The following is a 25,205-nucleotide window of genomic DNA, read 5'->3' as shown; positions in this document are numbered from 1 at the left end:
TAACGGGCTACACAGCTTGAACAGCCCTTGCTGGGGATGCGTTATTGTATGCATAACGTACTGCGTCATACTTCTGTATAGTATAACTAGACCTGTGTAAACATTTCCGAGGTCTGAATTATTTAATGTTGCTGAATTTGGGTACGGGGTGTAGCTGGCTAAAATTGGCCAGGTCACTCCATCATTGCTGAGGGGACCAAGTCTTACATTTTGCACTGCGTGTGAAAGGGTGCCTTGGAAACATACCTTGTTTTTGAAATGTTAATGATATTTCTAAACATTCATAGTGTCTGTATTGACTTGGTAATGCATCTGGAGTATACATGTGAATTGTTTGTGAGTTAGCATCAACTGCAGGAAAATGAACCCAGGAATAAAATACTTTGAACCTCATTTATGAGGCCCTAGTGGCACAATGCGCCACTGGAGCATATTATTTTTGATACTCCAGTGGTGCAGTGTGCCAGCCCATATTTACAAGGCTACATAAAGCCACTTTGCGCGGCTTTAAATGGCCTTGTAAATATGGACCCCTTTCACCCAGAACCCTGCATGAAAGGGGCGTTCCATGGGTGTTGCTTGGGGTGTTCCCATGCAACACCCATGGAACCAGAAGGAATCTGACGCATTCACAGATTTACAAGTCTGAGAATGTGTCATATTCCTACATCACCTCAGGGGTGGCATAAGAGTGATGCAACAAAGAAATATCTTTAATTGTTTCTGCTTTCTCCTCTTTCAATGTGTGCTGCATTCTGCAGCACACCGAGAAAAAAGAAAACATCTCTTGTGATTGTTTATGGCAGGAAGGTGCTCCTTCCTGCACAAAAACAATCATCCATAGTGCAAGGATGTCAGCTTTGCCACATGGCAGCAATTTGTGTGCGAGCGCAGGGGCAGAGGACAGTAATGTGCTGTATCTTGTAGTTACAGTGCATTTCTGCTCTTTCCCAGAGGCGTAGGGCAGTGCAGCAAGGTACTTGCTGTTCCACCGTTCGCCACAGGACTTGCAAATGAGGCACTTTGCATTTATAGACTTTGTGTGCCTCAACCATGGAGGTATATCTCCCCCTCCATTGACAAACCCATTACTGCCTGTCTACAGTTGACAGGAATAACCGCTAGTGCCATGTTTAATGAATGGTATTCAAAGCAAGGTAAATTATGATGGGGTGATCCTTTTAGAGATTCAAGCTTGAACATCCTGTAGACATATATAGATGCTTCCCATTAGGCTGAGGAGGATATATTCCTTCCACCACGAACGTCTCCTTGTAGAGGTGAAAGAGAGTCTTGGGCATACTACTCAGTAGACCTGTTAAATAAGTACCTGATCTTAAATGTTGGTGGTGCCATGTTATACGGTTGTTGCAAATATAGCAGGACTGTGTATAAGGCCAACATGAACTTCACAATATAGAGACTGAATCCACATATATCCTCAGTCAGTGTTCGCATATCTCAGCCAGCTCACAGTATCATGTCCAACCCTCAAACATAATATGGAAATATGTTGGTGGCAACTTTGAACATGACACTCTGATCCCCAGGAAATCCATGAAAACAGATCTATCCCTTTTGTACACCCAAGGGAAACACAAGTAAGATACAAAAAGCATTTTCAAAACATTCCTTGAAATGGTTGTATTCTTGTGTAAAAAGTATGTGCTGTGATTATGAGCAAAATGAGACATACTAAAGTAATGTTTATATAAAAATTAGCATTCATCACACTGTGAGAGATACGCAGACCAGAATATTTGTTACGTCTGGGTGAAATAAGTTGTCTCCTACAACCACACCAAGAAAGCAAACAAGTGACATTGTGTTCTCAAATGTGCGACCCTGGACCTAGCTGTTAAAACTACAGGGCATTAGTGCCTATCAGAGATGCATATACATCACGTTCATGCACTAAAATGTGGCAAAGGTTACTACTAAAAGGAGAAAAGAGATGTCAATTTCAAGGAGCTGAATCTAAAATGGAAACTGCATACAAGCCACACAACAAGGTGCTAGGCTTGACATATTTATTGTGAAAAACATATGTTAAAGTCAATAGACAATTAAGTGTGAACTGGTATTGCTCCAAGAGTAGAGATTTTGTTTAATCATTTTTATTGCTAACAGAACACAAGGATATACATATACATACATAATGTAATTTTACATTTTAGCAGTGTATTCAATTGTGAACCTGAGTTCCTGCACATGTAAGTAGAGTATATCGAACATTCCTATAGCCCAAAGTAACAGTATAATTTTGTCCGTTGTGGCTAATTTCCTGCAGACAAATAAGTAAAAGTAAAACAACCAATAATAGCAACCCAGAAGTCACAAATGACAGGCCCGGTGACAACATCTGTATCAGTAAGAAGGGGGAAATCAAGCAAATGTTTACCAATATGTCAACTCTTACCACCACCACCCACCTCCTCCTCACTCTTAGGTACATAGGAAATAGTAGTTGAAGTCCAGGGTAACAGCAGAGGGACAAGGCAAAAAGCAAGTAAACTCTTCCTTGTGACAGTGGCACTCGATGAGGCCTAGTGTCGTCCTTGATGTGATGTTGTAAAGCAATTGCCAATGCGTCCTATAATCTGGCAATAAGATGACTGATGATTCCTCTAGCCTCATCCCTGCACAGCTCCTCGTATCAGTCCCCACCTATCAATCAATCAATCAGAATTTGTAAAGCGCAGCTACTCTCCCATGAGGTTCTCAATGCGCTGAGGGGGAGGGGAGAGGCCTCATCCAAAGAGCCACGTCTTGAGGTTCTTTCTGAAGATGGTGAGCGGCGGGCTTTGTCTGAGGTGCAGGGTAGGTAAAATATTGCCCTCCGGCGGTGGTTTTGTGGATGCGAGGGACAGTGGCCAGGGCCAGCTGGGCAGAGCGGAGGGATCTGGCGGGGTGTGAAAGGAGACGCAGTGGTTCAGTTAATCTTAACCAGGGAAGTGGATTTCCAGTTCATTGTTATGGAGAGACTACCCAACACTAGTGTAAGATCTATAAACCCGTTGGACACCTTACCCAGTCATGGGCACTTAATAAGATCAAGAGGCAACTTTCCGGGGTGCATAGGTCCGTTACTGAAGCCAATATGGTGCAAATTTCACTTCAATAGGAGGAGGTGACGGGGCAGACCCAAAACATGTGCATGAAACTTGCATCTGGGCAAAGGCAATGCTGGCAAACCGCAGTAGCTGTGTCACAAATATTATGTAAACATGTTGGTTTTAAGCATGCCCCATGGAGTACATTAAATTGAATGTATTGGAACCAAGTGTTCCATGAAAGTTTGTGTGGGATACCAATAGCTTTATCCCATTTTTTTGGGGTACGGGGGACTAAGAGCCACATCCCATTTAGGCTGGAAGTTCGACAACAAGGCCACTGTATTATGTGGCATCGCTCTGAAGAGCCATGCAATCAAATTTGTACTGTATCCAGTTGTGAAAAGCATGTGTGGTAGTAGGACAGTCATGGCTCTGTGTCAAAAATGTGCCATGTAGTCCGCAGTGCAATTAGAATACATCGGTGTGTCATGACCTGTCCCACAGGTTGGCCATTTTGATCAGTCAGTGTGACAAATGGTATCTGTGCTGTATCTCGAAAGAGGTCACTGAGGCAGTCTATCCCCACAGCCTCACAAAGTTGTACAGACCTGGATATGGAGCTCCCATCAAAGAAGTAGAGGGATCTTAGAGGGATTGCCAGGGAGTAGTGCACCAATGTAGGCATAAGGGACAATGATCAGAAATAGACTGTTTTGCAAAGGAGGTATGGGATCTTTCAGGGCAAATGTTTTGTGACTGATGTCTAGCACTAGCCTATCAGTGTGAACCCCCAGCTCTTGGAGGTACCATTCACCTAGCCAACGGGCTGGTTGTTGCAGCTGTGCTGCCAATTAATAATGTTCGAGGTCGGGTATACCCAGTCCTCCTAGTTCCATTGGGAGCTTGAGTGTGAAGAGTGCACTTGGAGCCGACCAGTGTTCCATATGAATTCCCCCAACATAAAATCTAAAGTGTAAACAATTGATCTAGGCACATGGAGAAGCAGGTTGAAGAAATAATATAGCACTTGCATTAGCATCACCATCTTGGAAAGGGCTACCCTGCCTGGAACTGCTGGGGTTCTCAGGTAGGAGACAGCATGCAGCAAGTTACCATTAAGTAGGCCTTTGTTGGAGTGGTAGACTTTGATGCTTGGATATCTGGAGGTCATAGCCTCCCAATGGACTTGGTGTCCATCAACAACAGTAGGATGTGCAGGACTTGTAGTATGTAGGAGGAAAAGGCACGATTTAGCCCAGTTTACCCCAAGCCCAGAAGCATTCTCAAAAGCATGGAGAGACTCTACCACCTCCTGCAGCCCACACCAATGTCTCTTAGGTAAACAAGGACATAATCTCCATATAATGAGACCATATGATTCTCAAGACCCAGTGGGATCCCCCAGTCCCACCCCAATCGGTAGAGATGTAGGGCCAGGAGCTCCACCCCCAATGCAATTAATAAGGGAGAAAGAGCACACTCCTGTCTGGTGCCTCGCTTAAAATGGATGGATTCAGGAATCAGTTGTTCTGTTAATAATCAGTCTATGCACTTAAGTTCAAGAGGCCCTCTCCAAGTTCATTAGAAAGCATTCAATCTGCTCCACGTCAGTTAAGTCCAACTGCACTCCACTAGCATTGCTCATATGCATTGGCTTCGGAGGTGGGCCTACTGTTCTCTTCAAAGTCATTGCTAATGTCTTCATGAATTTGTTCCCTAAAGGCATGGTCTTTTAGGTCAGTGAGCTGGAGCTGGCAGTATATAACTGTCCCTTTCAATCTGCAGGAGCACTAGATTGTTATCTGATGGAGTTTTTCTGAAGTCAACATTATGACCCTTAAGTGAATAGAATTGAAGGTCATGTGTGGGGATTAAAATAAGTGATCTCATGAGTCATGATGGAGTATTTACCATACAAGGGTCCAGGAAGTTGTCCATTGTGTGAGGTGTTCAGCATGTTGTATTGTGTTGGTGTTAGGCAGTGGTGAGTATTACCTATCTAAGTCATGGTCTGAGACACAGTCACCCCTTAAAATCCAGGAGAGATGGGAGCCATTGGAACAGGTGGGTGGAAAGGTGTGGTAAGAAAAGGGGTTGGCCCGTATCCAGTGAATATATGCTACCCAATAAAACTGGCTCACCATAAAATACCCCTTCCACCAAAACATAGCGTCCATCAAGGACAATGATTGATTTAGGACAGGTGAAGAGACCCATGGGTCTGATCCTTATCAATATTCCCTTGGCATATTTGGATTAGCCCTTATAATAACATTGGCCTCTCCAGCATCATTATAATTTGGGGCTTTCCCTCCTCACAAGATGTGTCTCTTGTAAAAATTAAATGTGAGTACTGTGGTATTTGAGGACCATATGGATGTTATACTGTTTCTTGGTAGAGGACATACACCACACATTATAAGAAATGAGAGTTTGCGTAGCCATCTCATTAGTAATAGGAGACTGGGGGAGAACGGAAGGCTTGGTCCAGGCATGAGTATAGTGTGGGTCTTCCAATGCCCTTCTGTCAACCAGAGTCTAATGAAAATGTATTTTGTATCACCAGACCTATCTGTAAAAAGTACCAAAGTACCACCCCCAGGGCCGCAACATACATCTAACAGCCCACAATAACAAAGTTACGGTAATGTTGGACATGACTCACTGAAGTAGCAGAGTTGGTCAAAAGGGAGGGGGCAGATAAGAACCAAGGTGAATTACATTAAACAAGTCGGTATGGGCAGGCCCGCTGTAGTGACAGGAATCACTGTAAAATGGAAATGGAGTTGATGGCCCAAATAGTTCAGAAAACCCTGCGTGTAACAAATGGGAGATCTAGAGTGGGAGGCGAAAAAGGGGGGAGGTAAAGGGAAGTAGAAAAGGGAGTATGAGAGTTTTAGCATGTTCCATAACAAGCACCTTACAGTTGTGTAAATATGTAAGTGGCATCAGTGGATTGGATCTACAGAGCAGTGGGATCCTAGCAGAGCCTGGGAGTCCTTGAAATATAGCAGAAAGAGGGAGAGCCCACAATAGTGCAAAAGGAGTCAGATTAAGGTGTCTGCATTCTGATTGGTGATTATCAGAGGAACATTTGAAGCAGTACTTAAGAGGGATCAACTGGAGGTCTTGTACGAGGTTGGGAGATCTGAGTCCTCTAGGGATCTGCAGCCACCTACTTCCCTAAAATGTGCTGAGGGAGTGAGCACAGAGCCCTGTTCCATTTGTGATTAAACAGGGGAGAAGTCCCCCCCATAGAGTTCTGTTTCTATGAAGGTAATTTACGTTTCCGGTGAGTGTGGCCAGAGGTGGAGTCGTGACAATGATCAGGAGAAGCACCGCTGGATCTCAGTGCAGTGCCCTGTTGTTTTATCGAGATCTAGGCTTCATCTGGATCAGTGAAGAAATGGAAATAGGCAATAAGGACTGTCAATTTGGTGGGATATATTAAAGAGACAGATAGGTATTTTGTTGCATGGAATCTCGCCGATTACCATATTAGGCAGGGGTTTGACGTTGGTGGGCCACTCTTACAAACTGCAGGGGGAGTTTAACTCTGATTGTTAGGCCCTTTTGAGAAGAGTTGCATATTGCTTTGTCAGCTGTATTTTTCTACATATCTGTAATTTTATAATCATATGCATTCTATTTCTAATTGACAGTTTATATGCAGTTGAATAGGTTATTATTCAGTAAAGTGTAAAGCCAATAATAAAAAGCTTCAGCAGTTTATTAGGAAAAGCATGCCCGATTTCACTGGTTTGATCTATTTATTATGAAACATTATGACAAAGCCAGTTGGCCTGACCTACTTATTTTTTTAAAATGTATTAAAAACAATAGGCTTTTAAGTATATATTGTTATTACATGTGCTAGCCTATAGGTGGGTACTTTGTTACATGGAATTCCACAGATTACAGTAGTAGGCAAGGGGTTTGGTGCTGAAGATCTACCTCTAAAAGATATGCACTGCTATAATCCTTACTAGGCTGTTTTAGGAGAAGCAGTATTTTGCTTTGCCAACTGTAATTGTGTATACATTTGTACTTTTATGACTGTATGCAAGATGGTTGTGTTTCGGAAAGCTTACGCTCAGTACAATGGGCTTAAGTTAGTTATGGTGACAATTAGATGATAAAGGGTATTTGCCTGATTGCTTATCATGACATGTTATGATAAAGGCAGTAGGCCTGACATATTGATTGTGAATAGCAGATAATAATGTTAATAGGCATTCAAGGGTGAGTTGTTATTACTTTAAATTAAAGCCTACAGATATGTTTTTTGTTACTGGAATCTCATAGATCACCTTAGTAGGCAAGGGTTTTGGTGCAGATTACCCCTCCTACAAACTATGAATGTGCATTGTGCAAATTATTATTATGCCCTTTTAGGAGAGAGAATATTTTGCTTGGTCAGCTGCATATATATTTGAATATGTTTGCTATTTTCTCTCTGTATGCCTAATGGATTACTTTTGGGAAAGCTTATGCTCAGTGCAATGGGTCAAAGTTGGTTGTGGTGACAAACCAATGATAACAACTATAAGCATGATTGCTGTGCAGGGAAATATTATGCACAATGCTATAGGACTGTGGTTGCAACCAACATGATTCACAGAATCAGGCCATTAGAGAATGGAACATGGTTTTTCTATATACAAACACCAAAATGCAATTCTATAAAATTGTAATTTGAGTTTGTGATTCAATATTTTTAATGGATGTGTTGCGGGGTCCCTTCTAAATACCCAATCACAGTGGTAATTTGGTTGCAAATCATTGATATTTTACCACCAATTAGAAATTGGTGATAACCCATTTGCTGATGGGAAGAGGTCCCCCTGTGATGCCGTCCCCTTTCAGAATGTTAAAGTTAACTATTTATTTATATCTTGAAGATATCTTGTTTCCCTTCAAAGGAAAATGGGCTGCATTAAAAGAAAGATTGCTTTATTTGAAAGCAATCACAGAAATCGTGGTCTGCTGACCCCCTAGAAGGCCCCCATCATGGTGATGGCTATCATTCCTATTGGGTCGCAAAATACGACCTACCTCATTAATATTCATGAGGTAAGTGAGCGTACGACCTACTGGGAATCGTTAATTCAGAAAAAAAGTTTCATACATTAGGAATAGCGATTCCCTAATTATGCTTCAGAGGAAATCGCAATTCGGAAAATCACTATTTCCCTAACTTAGTACATCTGGCCTTACGTTGCATGTAATATTGGGGGGTAACATCGTAGGCAAGGGGGCGTGTCTTGGTTGCCCGCAAGATGGACACAGCATTCTGAAACTCCATGCCGCCTCGGGAAAAATGCAGATTACTAAATTAGGCACATGCGGTAAACTGTGGCGGCTTTGGAGGACAGGGGATTAATTTTCTTAAATTTTGGACTTTTCCAGTCTATATTACTTTGGCTTCCCACAAAGATTCCCCTCATGCTCAGTGGACGCGCCGGGAGATGGCATTTTATAAAGGTGTATTTTGCTAACTGATCCCTCAAGTTGCACTGCAGATTATGCCGCATAACGAAAAACTCAATCCAATTGGCGGCTTAGAGAACCTTTACAGTAGTAAGCACGTTTCTCCCTAAACAAATTATATATTTTTTTTATTTTTTCATAACTATGCACTCCTTAACTGCAACTTATCTTAACAAGTCTTTCTGACAACAACAACCTGGTCTAAATCTTTTGGGACCATTTCAACATTTTTGTAACTCCAGTGGTTCATTAAATAACCTATTTGGCACCTGCCTACGCTGCTTTGACAATAGCAAATTGGTACCTGCTCCTAGTATTTGACCCATACCCTCAACATCAACAATACCCTCAGCACACAAAGAAAACACAACCATTGCCAATAAAAGGCATAAGAAGTACCCATTCTCACCAACAAAATCTCCTTTATCCTCTGACATTAGAGGACCTGATGGATGAAATAAAACTTTTAAAGCCTTTTGTAATGGAAACCTCTACCACATTGCAGAGAACAGAAGAAAACGTGTTAAGTCTTGAATCCAGAATTAGCAGTACACAGGATTCAACAGCCAAGATTGAGACCATGTTTAAAGAAATATCTCTTCTAAAACAGCTAACAGAAGATCTGGTAAATCGTAATAGGTGCAATAATCTCAGAAGTTATGAATTTCCTGGGGGTGATGAGGGTTGCTATATGCTCGCCGTCCTTAAAGCGAACATTCTAAAAATAGTTGGTCTTAAAGACAGCACATACCTGAATATGCAATGAGAACTTCGTGTGGGTCCCAAATCTATACCTACTTCTTCACCTTCTCCTTCAAGAGCAATCACAGTCCTTTTTCTGGAATATACAGATTTAAATTTGTTTTTTTTAGAGGCGAAACAACAGAAACAAATACTTTGGTTGGGACAGAAGGTCTTCTTTTCTTTGGCTTTCACTCATGCAACAGCTGCTCTACAAAAGGAATTCTTATGATTGCTCCCTGCCCTTCGCTCCATAAGCGCCAGATATGGTCTTGTCCATCCTTGCATGCTTAAAGTCACTTATAAAGAACAGTCTCATTCTTTTGACTCTCCAAACGACGTAACTAACTTTATATCCCAAAGCAAAGGAGAGGATTTGAAACCTGGGAAAACTTGAATATTCTTGGTCCTTTTTTGTTTTCCAGTGTCTCAGTTATTGACTAATTTGCTTAAATTTTATTTCTATCTAAAGTTTTACTTATAATACAGCAATTGTTTAAAATATACTGTTTGTGCTTATTTTTATTTTCTACTCTTCTTTAGATATCATTTATTGTGCTGGATTCCTACCCTAGATGTTTCAATCATATGTGATCCCTTCTCATGACCTCATGTGTACATTTATTCTCATTTGTCGGTGAGTGCCCCTACATAATTATAATGACATTTATTTCTTTAGAACTTTGCTCTACGTACATTTAAACTATCCCTAAGTCTCTCTGTATCTTTCCTCATCAGCGTCTCTTTTTCTTTTTGCTTTAATGCTGATAGCTGATCTTTTTCTTGGGCTTTATCAGCCCACAATATCATTGGTATTATTTGTTCTGTTTTCAAGTCAATTACAGTTATAGCCCTTTTGGCTTCTTACCATCTTCTTTCACTCTATCAATTTTTGTCCTTTACCTCCTTATCCCCCAGTTTACCCTTTATTCCCTTTCCCTCTCTATCACACTTAGACCACCTAGTGTTGATATGTTCTACTTGGTATCAATACTTTTGGTTGCTTTAGCGGACGTATTTAGAACACCTCAATAAGTTGATTATAGTGATGTATCATTAGTATTTTTTCATATATTTATATACCAGATATTTTCAGGTTAGGGTCATGGAATGTTAAAGGTTTAAGCACTCCTTTTAAGAAACAGAGGGGCATATTTAAAAGCTTCTATCGCCTTCTTGCGTCACATTAGCGTCATTTTTTGAACGCTAAAGTGGCCAAACAAGGCCCAAATAATGTATGCAAAGGGGCGTTCCCCTGTTAGGGGGGCCAAAAATCTAAGAGATTTCCTTGTGCCACTTTTTCGGCACGTTTAATGTCTGCTTAGAGCAGGCGTTAAAAAGAGGCTTCTATTGGTTACAATGGACCTGTGGGTGCTTTGCAGGATTAGCATCAATTTTTTTTACGCTAATCCTGCAAAGTGCCGGACTAGCGTCAAACATTCTGGCGCTATTCCCCTAACTACCGCTATGGTGCGCCGTGTTTTAAATACGGCGCAAACATGGTGGCATTAGGGAGGCATTGAGGGGCGCTGCAGTGTGTGTAGCGTCACTTTTCTTAAATATGACCCAAAGAGTGTTTACACATTTATCCCGATTACAATCTAAGATTACTTTGCCACAAGAAACACACCTTAAGAAAAATATATTATTTCATTAAAAAGGCAGTGGTTGGGTCATATATTTTATTCTCCCACAAAAGAACTCAAAAATAAGGTAGTTATACTACTTCACAAGTCTTTCTGCGTGCATATAGAAAGGGTGGAAAGGGATGAGGGCAGTAACCTCAAATCAAAATAATTTATACTCCAATCTCAATTCTCAACCGTTTTGGCTCTACAGGTGTGAATGTATGATTCTGGGAAAAAATGTCAAACACCATAAGGTCCTGTACCAATGTAAATTGTTTAGTAAGAGGAGGCTGCAATCAAATCATGGATCTTTTTCTTGATATAAAGCCCTCCGCCAAATATGTACCCAACAAAATGCAAAAAGTTTCAAAAACAGTATTCAGTCCTGGGGTCTGGTAGACGCTTGGAGGATTTTTAATGCTGACAATTTAGAATACACATTCTACTCTCCTGTATATCAGTTTAACTCTAGAATAGATTACATTTTTCTTACACCTTACCACTACAATATCTCATGCCGAAATTGCCTCCATCTTGATATCAGACCACGCATCCATTTTTGTAGATGTAGAAATTCTTTCTCAAATGTCTAGATTTAACAAATGGCGCTTTAAAAATACCCTCCTAAATGATAAAACCTTTGTGGAACAATTTGAAAAATGTTTAAAATGTTATTTTGCCTCTAATATTACTCCAGACCTTCCATAATATCTGGGATGCGTCAAGGCAACAGAGGTAATATTATTGATTTTCTCGTAGCTAAGAGGAAAAGGGCTTTAAAGAATCATCACTTTTACTAACTCACATTAAGGAACTCAAACATCAATTATATACTTCAAATAGAAATACCACTTTAAAGAGTCTTATTTAAGCTAAGATAAATTTCAACAAAAAATCGACTGACAAGGTATATGGAATATTATTGAAAATGAATGCCAAGTACTATGGAGGACGCAATAGAGCAGGGAAATTATTAGTCAGTTACCTCAAGGTTAAATCTCAGAAATCTAACATTTTCAGTATTAGGGATGAAAATAGAACTAAACATTTTAGGGATGCTGACATTCTGAAATGTTTACAGAATTCTATCAAAATATATAGACACACCTGAATAATTTCCCACAGAACACTCCCTCAATTATTTTTTTAATTCTATTCTACCACGCTCTCATCGCGTTCAAGATCTTTCCTCTCTTGATAAGGATTTATCCATTTCACAGTAGCCCTTAACAAATTACCCAAGGACAAGGCCCCAAGCCCAGATGTATTCACTGTTGAATTTTATTCACAATTTTCTCACATCCTTTTACTCTCTCTATACCATTTTTTTCCAATAACAAAGCTTGCAGCACTTTTTTGGAAGCAATGCTTTGTCTAATTCCAAAAAATAAGGACCTATCCTCTTATGCAAATTATAGGCCTATATCGCTTATAAATTTAGACAGCAACATTTTTGCAAAAATGTAGCTCTCAGACTTAATCAATTCATCCCGGATCTAGTGGATCTAGAACAGAGTGGGTTTGTTAAAGGAAGGTACATGACGGACAACTCCAGAACTTTTCTAGATATTCTATATCTTGCATTCCAAAGTAATATACCTATGGCTGCTATAAGGCTAGATGCTGAAAAGGCATTTCACCAGGCGAACTGGCAATTCATGATGCGCGCTCTAAAATGGTATGGCTTTGGCCCTACACTTTTTAAATATATTAGTTTTTTATACTCTTTCCCATCAACCTCAATTATTGTTAATGGTATTCAATCTACATATTTCTCCTGTTTCAAGGTACCCAACAAGGTTGCCCACTTTCACATTTACTCTTTATTCTGTCCCTGGAACCATTTCTCCATAGTATTTGCCACTCCCCCTTATTTCATGGGTTTAAATATAAGGAAACTGAAATAAATTAACAGTCCCTCATGTCCCATATCTGCAGCCTTCTATACCCGCCTTTGCAGAACTCTTAATCACATATTCTAACCTGTCAGGTTATGGAATTCCAATCATATTAAATGACTGGTGATCAAATATTCTTTGTCCCTTGGTAAGACTATTCAGATAAACCTAGAAGATTCCTATCAGAGAATTATACAAATGTCAGAAAAATGGTCTCCTTTATACCTTTCCTGGTGAGGAACATTAGATACAATTAAAATGATGATGCTGCCAATCATTCATTTTTATTTATTTATGCTGACAGTAAAGCTTCCATTTAAATTTTTCAAATTTCTCAACAGCTCCGTGTTAAAAGGTTTGTGGAATGGTCAGAAAGGATGTATCTCATTATCATCCTTGAGTAAACCAAAAGAGGTGGGAGGGGGTAAATGTCCCTAATTTTTTACAATACCACTTCTCATTTACTATTAAAGAACTTTTACATCACTTACATGGAGAGATAGAAGCTCCTTCAACTTTATGGCCAAAAAGTTGAGAATTCCATGATTCACCTTTTTTTCGATATCTGACTCACTTTTCTCATGCTTCGAGCTTTCACTTCTCTCATTATAAAATACTCTATATCGTTAAAATACCCATTCCTTAGCGCCATTGGAGGCTTTTTTGGACTCTTCATTATGGCATAATAAAAAACATTAAACTGTCAAATCATACAACTTTCTGATTGCATTGGGTAGCTAAAGAAATAATTCAGGTTAAATAGCTATTTTGGGGTACGCATCTCCTTTCCTCTTCCGAAGTTCAATTTAAATTTGATCTCTCTACAAAAGCCACTATTAAGTATGATCTATTAAGACAGACTACCATATAGAATTCATCCACTTTAACACAGGAACCTCATCCTATTTCTCCCTCACACATGGAATCATTTAAAATCTCTGCATCAACTAAAGCCTCAGATACATACAAATATCTTCACTATACACTTCCAGATTGTCCTAAATTGAAGTTAGAACAGGTATGGAAATTAGAACGTAATCATATATTTTTTTTTTAAATTTGGAACTCAATGTGGATAAAAATTCACCTTATCTCATGCAATGCCAGTACTACACAGACTTTGTATTGTTTTTAACATATATTGTTTTCAGCACCAACATCTGTCTGCAAATATTATTCTAATGTATGAAACAGATGCTGGAGGTGTAAACAACACCTGGCACATTTATAAATATGTTTTTCCATTGCCTAGTCATTAAATCTTTCTGGATGAACATATGTAGTTTAATTTCAGCAATTTGTTCCATTATCTTTCCTTTTGAGATTCAATATGTTTTTGGGAAGTTCTTCTCATGTCTGGAATGGTAAGCAAAAACTGGGTAAATTTGTAGACTTTCTTTATTGCTTTAGCATTTCAAACTATCACCTCCAAGTGGAAAGATGCTCTTAAACTCCTATTCACTGGATGGGGGAATTTATATTGTCATCATCACAGACCTAGTAGAGCATCCGCAACTTCTACTCATCAATGTCTTCAAAAGGATGCAAATTGGAAACCTATTACAATGTATTTGTGAAGATAGACATAGAAATGGTTGTAATAGTAACGTGGAAGTACTTCCCATAAGTGTCTAATCATTGAGATAAGGAAGTATGTTGTGGTGCTACGTGGTTGAATTGCTTTACTACCTCAAGACAAAACAGTATGTATCACAGGAATACTCAACATGCAAGTACTTACTTAAGACCACAGCACTCCAGCAAAAGTATATAGAACATAATTGATCATTTTCCAAATATACAGTAGTTTTGGACCAGTCTTTGAAGGAAACAAAACGAAAATCTTCTCTCGTTGTAACCTCGTGGTTTATTCACGTCAATGAAAGTGACTTCTCTGGTAAGTTGACAGGATTGAGCATTGATTTTGACCATATTTTTTTGTTAGATCTCCTCGGGTATAGGGTCTTTGTTTATACTGGTTATGGTTTTTTGTACTTATTCACACCTACTGCACGTTCATCAAGGAGTATGTCTTATCACTCATGTTTGGGACTCACCCTGGCGGTATTTCTATCTTATCTGTAATAATGAGAATGTGGCACTTTCTGACCTCTACACAGTGGATGACATCCTTTTATATTTTTTCGGTAACTGTGCTTTGTTGAGCTATGTCATGTCCTTACATTTCAACTTTGCTCTTCTGTAAGCATATATATTCATATTTTCCCAGCCTTGAAAAAGTCACTTCATGACAAAACATGTGTTGGTTGTTATTGTATGGATTGACTACGGGCTGTTACTGTATGGATTGACTACGAAAAAAATTATTGCCAATGGTCTTATGTGAATGAACAAAGTCATAAAGGACTTTCATTGATGTGAATAAACAACGAGGTTACAACGAGAGAAGATTTTCGTTTTGTTTTCTTCAAAGACAATTATGTTCTATATACTTTTGCTGGGGTGCTGTGGTCTTAAGTGAATACAATGTATTTGTGTAAAAACTTCTCAGGTTAAGAACAGTAATGCTACATTTCAACCGCCATGAATCTGTTGAATTTTGTTGCATTGTATTATTCTTTCATTTCTGTTTATTATTTATGAATGGATTTATTTTAATGTCCAAACAAATTGTTATATTCAAGGTGAAATAATGTAACTATTTCTGTCTTTTATTTTACCTCTTCCCTTTTCTTCGTCTTCTTCCTCCCTTGTTATTTTACAAAATATAAAAACATAAAGTGCATTTTAACCGCAGTACCCTGGTATATAGTTCCTTTTGTTGGTATATAGCCTTAAAATACTTTGGCCCTCATTACAACTTCGGAGTTCTTTGGTAAAGACCACCGAAGCTGCGGGCGCCAGAATACCACCAGTGCTGGCGGTATTTCTGGCTCCCTATTTCGACTTTTCCGCTGGGCCACAGACGGTAACAGTGTTACCGTCCACTGGCCCAGCGGAAAAGTCACGCCGGCTCGTAATAGAGCTGGCGGCAATGCTGATGTGCAGTGGGTGCAGTAGCACCCGTTGCGCATTTCACTGCCCAAAATTCGGGCAGTGAAATGCGCGATGGGGCAGTGCCTAGGGGCCCCTGCACTGCCCATGCTAAGTGCATGGGCAGTGCAGGGGACCCCAGGGCACCCCGAGTTCCCCTAACTGCCAGCCTTTCCATAGCAGTGTTTACTGCTGTAGCCAGGCTGGCGGTCGGGGACTCATAATCCCCAGGGCAGCGCTGCTTGCACCGCTGCCCTGGGGATTATGACCACCAGGCGAAAGCCTGGTGGTATAGTGGAGGGGCCGGCGGTATTGCCATGGCTATTGCGCCACGGTCATAATAGCTGTCGGAACACCGCCGACAGGGTCGTAATGTGGCCCCTTATCTCTTGTTTGATATTACTGATATTTGCCTTACATTCAAACACTACCGGTTTCATTACGAGTTTGGCGGTCCAAGTCTGCCATATTGTCGGGCCGACTGCAAACAGCCTTGCGGAGAAGATTTCCAAATTATGAATTTGGCGGTGGTGCACCGAAAAGATCTCCAAAGCACAGCCAGCACCTCTAGTGCAGTCAGACCGCAGCGGACGAATGGAGCAACCACCAGTCTGGCAGACACCATGTATCCGATGGACTCATTATGAGATTGCACACCACCAGCATTTCCGCCGAGGTCAGACCACCGGGAACACCAGGTAGAACAGTATAAAAAGGGACGCTCACCTCCAGGGAGCCATACACGTTCAAAGCCGCCATGGAACCACAACTAGACGTCATCCCGCTGCTCCTGCTAGCAGAAAGACAATGAAACCCCCACCGACGAGGACAACTACAACCGTGAGTACCAACACTCACCTGTTACGTTTGTAAAATGAATCACGTTGAACTGAAACATAACATACCACAGGGAGAGGGTGCGAGGGATATACTCACAGGAGAGTGACATATATACTTAGACACAGCAACAAATACACCACACGTCAAGAACACACAGTTGTGCATGCAACACAGCACAGGCCCAGCCTTAAAAATACACATACAAAATACGAATTTGTAACAATACCACCACAACCGAACAACTGTAAACACATGTCAAACACTCACGTCCGACACTGGCAAGGGACTTCACAACCAAACAACAGAATGTACAACCATCTGAGATGGAACACACACAATTACACAATCACACAACCTAGCAATCGACACACAGCACACACACAGTGCACCAAACCTATCATGCCATGCACAACACACGCAGACTCAAACAGTGTCTACACATAAAGTCACACAGCACTACAACAAACACATATCATCATTAACACAACACAACACCATTTCAGCTTTATGTACATACCCATCACACAAAACATATCCTTTCCCTGGGGGATGGAAGCACTGCGCACAATACCGGAAGTAAGCAGCACACACACTTCAATATACTGGCACATAACCAGTGTCAGCCAGGAAAAACTCAAACCCAGGAAAGGAAATGCAGGACAAAGATGTAACCAAAAATCCAACAGCAGGTTAATTATATTTTTTATATAATATATAATTAATATGAAAATAAGTTTGTGCGAAGTCATAGGCCAGTCCATTGTCCATGACAAACAGCACCAAAGGCACTAAAATGGCACCCCTCTTGACGACCAGTAACCTCCACAGGTAGGGGCATCAATGGGTTAGACAGGCACCTCAGGGATTTGGGGGGAGATGAGGGAGGGAGGTTTGGGCTTAGGCTGGGGGGGTGGGCTTAGGCTTGGGAGGAGGGGTTTAGGTTTTAGCTTGGGAGGGGGTTGGACCTTTTTGGGAGGGGTGGACTCCTTTTTTGGTGGGGGGGTCATGGGTGCTGGTAGGAGGGCTAGAGGAGGCCTTGGAGGTGTAAGGATTGTCCTTGGGGAGGAAAACAGACCTTTTAGGGGCGTCTTGGGGGAGGAGTAGGGAAACGGTCCAACTCTGAAAGGAATTCTTTCTAGACACACAGGGATGGGGGATTGGGTGTGGAGGGAGAGGATGTGGTTGTTTGACATTTAGGTGTGGATGTCCAGAGTGCGTGTTTGTGTGAGGTATGCTTGTGACTGGTAGGTGTCTGTTGGGTGGGTGAGTGAGGGTGTTTGTGTGTCTTGGGCTGAGGGGGGTAGAGGTAATGGGGGATACCGTGGTGGGTGGGTAGCTGTCTGCTGTGGTGGTGACTGCAGGTATAGTGGATGTGCTGCATGCAGGCATGTCAGTGGTTGTGGTGTCTGCAGGTGTGGTAACTGGTGTGGATGTCTGAGGGTTTGCTGGAGTGCTGTCTGCAGGTAGGATAGGTGTGGTGGATGAATCTGTGATTGTTGGTGTGGTGTCTGCAAGTGTGTTGTGTCTGTGATGCTGGGGTTGGTGGGGGTGTCAGGGCAGGTTGGGACTGTTGCTGTGTCTGCAGGTGGATCTTGTCTATGTGTGTGCTGGTGGTGTGTCTTGGGGGACTTATTTTTGTCTGTGCTATCCTTGGATAATGAAGTAGATGCATGCCTCTCTGTGTGCTTTGGCTGTGTCGGGGAAGTGGGGACTGTGTCGGGGAAGTGGGGAATCGGATTGGGAAGAGGAAGGTGGAGGAAGGACAGTAGACAAGGGGTTACTGGCTGCTGTCAGTGTGGAGGCCAAAGCCTGAAAAGGTCTCTGTAGGCCAGACAATGCACTGTGAATGCCCTCCAGGAATACATTGCTCCGTTGTATTTGAGTTGCCAATCGGTGGATGGTATTCACAATGGTCAACTGACCCACAGAGATTAAACTCAGGAGGTCTATAGACTCCTCACTGAGGGCAGCAAGGCTAACAAGTCCTGGGGCAGAGATATCTGCTGCAAAGGAGAAGCCCACCCTCCTGGGTGGGCGGGCATGGCCAACTGGGTGGGAAACTATAGGGAGGGCAGTGATTGAATGTGGTGTGGGGGACAGGGATGGTACTGGGCTGGTCCCAGATGGGTCCCCAACCACTAGGGAGTGGCCACTGGTGGAATCTTCTGAAGAAGATGTAGTTGATCCGGTCTACCCCATGGCAATCCCTTCCCCCTCTGGGCCACTGGGTCCCTCTCTGTCAGTTGTGTAGTAAATGGAGGTCCCATGGCCAGTAGCTTCCCCACTTGGCTGTGCCCCGTCTCCTTTGCCTGGCGGTGCTGATGCTGAAAAACAGAAAGTCAGGTATGATCATCACAGTCACAAGATAACACTTCCACCATACAGTAAACATAGGTCTCATTACATTCTGTTCACCAACACCCCCAGGTAGTGGCAGTTAAGTTCCAACATCATGCCGCTACATAATATGAAGTGGGTTATTCAATATAAACATTGTTATACTCCAGCTAAGCAAGCTAACTGACACCTATAATACCAAGAATCAAGTTGACCAATCACACTGACCATACCATGACAAGGTGACTTTGCCACATGATGCAAGTTCCCTATCCACAAGTACATAGCCAAGTACCAAACAAACAACAGTTTAGGAATGTCAACTTGCTTACCACTATTCAAAAACAAATACTCAACACATACGAATATTTTGCAAAGATGTAAAATACCAGGCTATGACAAATATTGTAAAGCAGAGGCAAGCAAGCCTAGTGTAGACAAGCCACAACTTCTTCATTTCACATAGTTACAAACATACACCATGGATATATGGAATCCTGTAACAACTCAAATTCCCATTCATCCTAATTTTTGGTTAAGGAGTCAGAACACATGACACACACACATCCACCAATAGTGATTTATCAAAGATTGAAATTACAATGTGGACCAAGTCATCCAGCTCATTGGTGTTCTGTAAACAAACTACATCAGTTAAGTAAGGGCCAAGTAAGCTCAGACTGTACCTTAAATATGGACTAATATACTGTGCAGAAAGATTACAATTAGACCTACCTAATCACGCAATTAGTCCATCAATAGGCCACTGACTGAAGGGAAACATCACTACACACATATCAGACATGGCAAGCCTTACAACTGTGTGTGTAGGATTCTCAGAGCCAAAGCACTTGTTGCTAACATAACAGGTACATCTACCATGATGCAAGACACAGACCTAGAAACACTTACAATACAACTAACGTGCATGTGAACTTTCACACCTGCATCACGAAGGTGTCATTGCCTACATTAGGAACCTAAACAGCCAGGACTCAATTGCTTAGTACAGTATGCCCTAGGACAAAGCAGTGGGGCCACTTTCCACTAACAGAACATTAGCAAGGTAGTAAAAATCCTAGCCTCTGATACCAATGTATGTGTGCCCATTGAAATGTCGAAACAACTCAATGGTATATAAAATGCATGTTGTCTACTCTGATGAGATTCCACATATGTCCATGTGCATCCCTCACTTTCCAAGGGGGATAACCTTCTAACAGGTGTGTAGGAGTTACCCTTGTATGCCATGTGACATGTCAGGTGGATATCACAGCCTCACATGCTGCTGTCACTCATCAGACAGCGTTTGAAAACTTGAGCTGATTAGAATATGTAGGACTCTGTTTGCACATGAACAGGAATCTTGAGACATTGCAGATGACAAAAATCAAGGACATACACAATGTACCACCATGGTATTGGGAGAATTGACCTCTTTATGTGTTTGTACAATCACCATTGTAGGAAATGCAGTGTAATGGTACACAAATGACACAGTCACATGTGCACCATAAAATGCTATTGCAATGAGGGGACTACATATTTGAGTAACATGTCTCCAAATACATAGGTGTGTGCACACCTGAGTGCTATAGATGTCTATGGTACATCAATGTGTACACAGGAGATCTATGACACTTTGCACTTACCACATTGTGAGAGCTGTTCCCTAACTCATTCACCTGGTAAAGGGACAAACATAATTTAGGCCTGTACTTACCCCCTTGTGGCTGCTGCACTTCCTTCAAATGCCCATCCAACTCAGGGTAGTCCAATCCCAAAATGTGGGCCATTAGAGGGTGTCATGATCCGATGGACACCCCATCCTCATTGGGAGGAGATCCCCAGCTGTGCTTCTGCTGTGTTCCAGGCCCGGCATCTCAGATCCTCCCACTTCTTATGACAGTAGTTGCTCCGCTGGCTGTGGACCCCAAGGGTTCGCACTTTCTTGGTGATGGCATGCCAGATTCCCTTCTTCTGATGGGTGTGGACCTGCATGGATGACATAGAAAAATAAAGGTTGTCATGTCCACATGTTCCATACTAAACAGGCAGGGTAACTAACTAGTTAGTACATCTAGCCAAACACTGACTGTCTTGAACATTCCCTCCACTAATAGATAGGCACATGCAGTCAGGCCAGATGTGAGGTGGACACAGGCAGACGACATGCATCTCCAGCACCAGCTTTCATGTTATCACATATGACCAGACAGCAGACACATATGCAAATATGGTATTTCAGGAGGAGTCTGATATACCAACACTATTACCCTTGTGCAACAGTCACAAGGTGGGTCAGGGAACATACATCAAACACTGCCCACAATGTCTCAGGACTCAAAATCTGTCACCACACATAAATACATGACCAGGAACTAATCCCTTTCTATCCAACTTTGGGACCCTACAGACTTTGAGGACACAATCTGAAACATTGCCCATCAGCCTTGAGCTAATGAAGTATTTGTGCACATGGTGCACTTACCTGCTTCTCTGGTGCACCATAGAGCTGTCTATACAGGGGTAGGATCTCCTTCACCTGCTTCTCCAGCTCCTCAGGTAAGAAGGCAGGGACCGTATCACCTATAGGACATGGTTTGATTGTTCCCAGAGGCAGTACACAGCAGCTCAAGTCGTGGAGGTCTTGCTGGCAGCAGTTTCAGGAGTCAAGTGAGAGATGAAGTATGAAATGGAGGTCATGCCTGCCACATAAGAGACCGTCACTGCCGGTGGTCATCGCCATTGTCCCAAGACTGCCAAAGGCAGCTATGTGTTCCAATGGTAATATCCACCATGGTAGTATCTGCCTACCACCATGACGACTTCCGCTGGTAGACCTAGGACATTTCCTGATGTCCAGTACAGTAGGTCAGGCAAATGCCATTTTAAGAACCTAAGATGGTCAGGAAAGTTAAAATTAAGATGTGTCATGGTGTCTGAAACATATCTACGCCATAGTTTTCAGTGCTGGCTATGAGCAGCCATGTTACTGTAATCCAATTTAAATATGTGTTGTAATATTTATGGAATGTAAGTAATGTATTATTAGTGGCAGAGTCTGCACCCTCATGGCAATTGGTTAGATGGTATTTGTGTCTATAATATATGAAACATGGTAAGAATGTCATTATCACTGAGACTTTCATTGACATGCATATCCATTCCCAAGTCACAATTGAGGAAAGGGGATGACTTTGCAGTAATAAGCCATTAATTCCCTAGGTATGTCCTGTGTACCAAGTTTTTACTATTTGATATGGCATGTCCAAGCATCTTGTGTGACATATGTATTTTCACACTTGCAATGGATACAATGACTGCTAGACATACCTCCTTATTCCCCTTCAACTAGTTACCCTGGAATGAGAAGGGTCAGACAACCTCTAATGTACTGTCTACTAGCAGACCTGCAGACCATGGAGGATCGACATGTCATCCAGATCAACCGCCTGGATAGGCAGACAATCATGGATCTCTGTCGTCAGTTGGAGCTAGATCTGATGCCTGCCATTCGTCATCCCAATAGCTTTCTACCTATTGTACAAGGCATGTCTGTGATGCACTTACTGGCCACAGGCTCCTTTCAAAATACCATGGCCCTAACTGCAGGGATGTCGCAGCCTTTGTTCAGTTTGGTCTTGAAGGATGTCCTCTCAGCCCTTTTGAAACACCTGGATAGCTACATCCAATTTCCACAGCGTGAGGATTTAGCACATGTGAGGGCAGATTTTTATTCTTTGGCACACATCCCGCATGTGGTGGAAACCATTGATGGTACCCATGTAGCCTTGGTTCACCCAGGAGGCAATGAATAGGTATATCAGAACATTAATAAATTCTACTCCATAAATGTCCAAGTAGTTTGTTTGGCGGACCTCTACATTTCCCGAGTATGAGCAAAGTATCCAGGTTCAGTTTATGACGCCTTCATCATGTGGAATCACATTCTCCCACAGATGATGACACAACTGTACACAGAGAGGTTCTGGCTGGTTGGTAAGTCATATAGGAGATAAGTGTGAGTATCTAATGTCTACTGCCAAATGTAAGGATGTCCAATATACAGGGAGTGCAGAATTATTAGGCAAGTTGTATTTTTGAGGATTAATTTTATTATTGAACAACCATGTTCTCAATGAACCCAAAAAACTCATTAATATCAAAGCTGAATATTTTTGGAAGTAGTTTTTAGTTTTAGCTATGTTAGGGGGATATCTGTGTGTGCAGGTGACTATTACTGTGCATAATTATTAGGCAACTTAACAAAAAAAAAAAAAATACCCATTTCAATTATTTATTATTACCAGTGAAACCAATATAACATCTCAACATTCACAAATATACATTTCTGACATTCAAAAACAAAACAAAAACAAATCAGTGACCAATATAGCCACCTTTCTTTGCAAGGACACTCAAAAGCCTGCCATCCATGGATTCTGTCAGTGTTTTGATCTGTTCACCATCAACATTGCGTGCAGCAGCAACCACAGCCTCCCAGACACTGTTCAGAGAGGTGTACTGTTTTCCCTCCTTGTAAATCTCACATTTGATGATGGACCACAGGTTCTCAATGGGGTTCAGATCAGGTGAACAAGGAGGCCATGTCATTAGATTTCCTTCTTTTATACCCTTTCTTGCCAGCCACGCTGTGGAGTACTTGGACGCGTGTGATGGAGCATTGCCCTGCATGAAAATCATGTTTTTCTTGAAGGATGCAGACTTCTTCCTGTACCACTGCTTGAAGAAGGTGTCTTCCAGGAACTGGCAGTAGGACTGGGAGTTGAGCTTGACTCCATCCTCAACCCGAAAAGGCCCCACAAGCTCATCTTTGATGATACCAGCCCAAACCAGTACTCCACCTCCACCTTGCTGGCGTCTGAGTCGGACTGGAGCTCTCTGCCCTTTACCAATCCAGCCACGGGCCCATCCATCTGGCCCATCAAGACTCACTCTCATTTCATCAGTCCATAAAACCTTAGAAAAATCAGTCTTGAGATATTTCTTGACCCAGTCTTGACGTTTCAGCTTGTGTGTCTTGTTCAGTGGTGGTCGTCTTTCAGCCTTTCTTACCTTGGCCATGTCTCTGAGTATTGCACACCTTGTGCTTTTGGGCACTCCAGTGATGTTGCAGCTCTGAAATATGGCCAAACTGGTGGCAAGTGGCATCGTGGCAGCTGCACGCTTGACTTTTCTCAGTTCATGGGCAGTTATTTTGCGCCTTGGTTTTTCCACGCGCTTCTTGCAACCCTGTTGACTATTTTGAATGAAACGCTTGATTGTTCGATGATCACGCTTCAGAAGCTTTGCAATTTTAAGAGTGCTGCATCCCTCTGCAAGATATCTCACTATTTTTTACTTTTCTGAGCCTGTCAAGTCCTTCTTTTGACCCATTTTGCCAAAGGAAAGGAAGTTGCCTAATAATTATGCACACCTGATATAGGGTGTTGATGTCATTAGACCACACCCCTTCTCATTACAGAGATGCATATCACCTAATATGCTTAATTGGTAGTAGGCTTTCGAGCCTATACAGCTTGGAGTAAGACAACATGCATAAAGAGGATGATGTGGTCAAAATACTCATTTGCCTAATAATTCTGCACTCCCTGTATATGTTTGCACACATGTAATGGTTCCTTACAGGGGATTCTGGCTACCCAAACCGTCCCTGGCTGTTGACACCAGTGAGGTACCCAACCATGCCAGGGAATGTTTGCTTCAATGAGGCCTACGAAGGACAAGGCGTGTTGTGGAGCCGACCTTTGGGCTCTGAAAGGCTAGATTTTGCTCCTGTACTCACCTGCCAAAGTGTGTGAAATCATTGTTGCCTGCTGCATGCTGCACAACCTTGCCATGAGACGTCAGATCCCATACATACCAGATGAGGGGGAGCCAGTAGTTCCAGCGGGTGAGAATGCGGAATCGCCAAGTGAGGATGACAGTGATGAGGATGAAGGTGGAAACAGCCATGCAGATCTCATACATCAGTACTTTAACTGACTGCAGGTATACATTGTTCTGTAAATTACTTGACTCAGTGGGTATTTGGGGACTCAGAGATGTTTGTGAAGGGTCTTTGTATGACCATCAAACTGCTCATTAGGTGGTTAGCAGTACATAGCTCAGGTGTGCATGCAACATTTACAGGGAGTTGCAACTATCGTGATGATCTCATTTGTTAATGTCTGTCACACAACACACTCAGTGTAACT

The 25,205-nt window shown here is 42.0% G+C and overlaps 1 protein-coding gene across 1 annotated transcript in view; it reads right to left on the bottom strand.

Moving 5' to 3' along the window:
* The window catches only part of LOC138262454 (tRNA methyltransferase 10 homolog C-like), a 62,142-nt gene extending 37,327 nt beyond the window's left edge, over positions 1-24,815 (bottom strand). The window contains exons 1-2 of the mRNA XM_069212348.1: positions 24,794-24,815; positions 21,476-21,573 (exon numbers count right to left, since the gene is read on the bottom strand). Of these exons, the coding sequence (XP_069068449.1) occupies positions 21,476-21,573; positions 24,794-24,815 (120 nt within the window). The remainder of the gene's footprint in view (positions 1-21,475; positions 21,574-24,793) is intronic.
* Positions 24,816-25,205: the final 390 nt, after the last annotated feature.

This window comes from Pleurodeles waltl, chromosome 10 (assembly GCF_031143425.1).
Source record: "Pleurodeles waltl isolate 20211129_DDA chromosome 10, aPleWal1.hap1.20221129, whole genome shotgun sequence".
NCBI classification, from domain to species: Eukaryota; Metazoa; Chordata; class Amphibia; order Caudata; family Salamandridae; genus Pleurodeles; species Pleurodeles waltl.
Note: the sequence above shows the minus strand (reverse complement) of the source record. Positions and strands in the feature narration are given on the sequence as shown.